This window comes from Antrostomus carolinensis, unplaced genomic scaffold (genome assembly GCF_000700745.2).
Source record: "Antrostomus carolinensis isolate BGI_N321 unplaced genomic scaffold, ASM70074v2 scaffold28357, whole genome shotgun sequence".
In the NCBI taxonomy this organism is placed as follows: Eukaryota; Metazoa; Chordata; class Aves; order Caprimulgiformes; family Caprimulgidae; genus Antrostomus; species Antrostomus carolinensis.
This window is the reverse complement of record NW_010329926.1, coordinates 1,551-1,908: the sequence shown is the minus strand read 5'-3', so window position 1 is coordinate 1,908 and position 358 is coordinate 1,551. Positions and strand designations below refer to the sequence as shown.

The following is a 358-nucleotide window of genomic DNA, read 5'->3' as shown; positions in this document are numbered from 1 at the left end:
CGGGCGGGCCGCCCCGCCCCCGCGGCCAGGGCGCGGGGACCGGGGCGGTGGGTGCCACGGGCACCCTCCCTACTTTTTCACTTTGGCGTCATAGGTGCCCGCGTTCTTGTAGGCACTGACGTAGCCGCTGTTGTCCACGATGTCCTCCCGCCCGCTCTTGCCCTTGCCCTTCCCGCTCTCGTCGAAGCGTTCCTTGTGGGAACCCGTGTACTTGGAGGTGTCTGTCAGCCTCTCCACAGCCCCCACCGTGTTGGCTTTCTGCAGTGGGGAGATGGGACATGGGAGTCAAGAACATCCTTTGCCCCATCCTCTTCATCCTTTGCCCCATCCAAGCTCCCAACACCCACCGAGGACCCTG

General features: G+C 64.8%; 1 protein-coding gene across 1 annotated transcript in view; it reads right to left on the bottom strand.

The window, feature by feature from the left end:
* Positions 1-69: 69 nt before the first annotated feature.
* Positions 70-358, bottom strand: part of TPPP3 (tubulin polymerization promoting protein family member 3) — a gene marked incomplete at its 5' end in the record, with an annotated part of 1,835 nt that continues 1,546 nt past the window's right edge. Inside the window, one exon of the mRNA XM_010172773.1 lies at positions 70-258. Within this exon, the coding sequence (XP_010171075.1) occupies positions 70-258 (189 nt within the window). The remainder of the gene's footprint in view (positions 259-358) is intronic.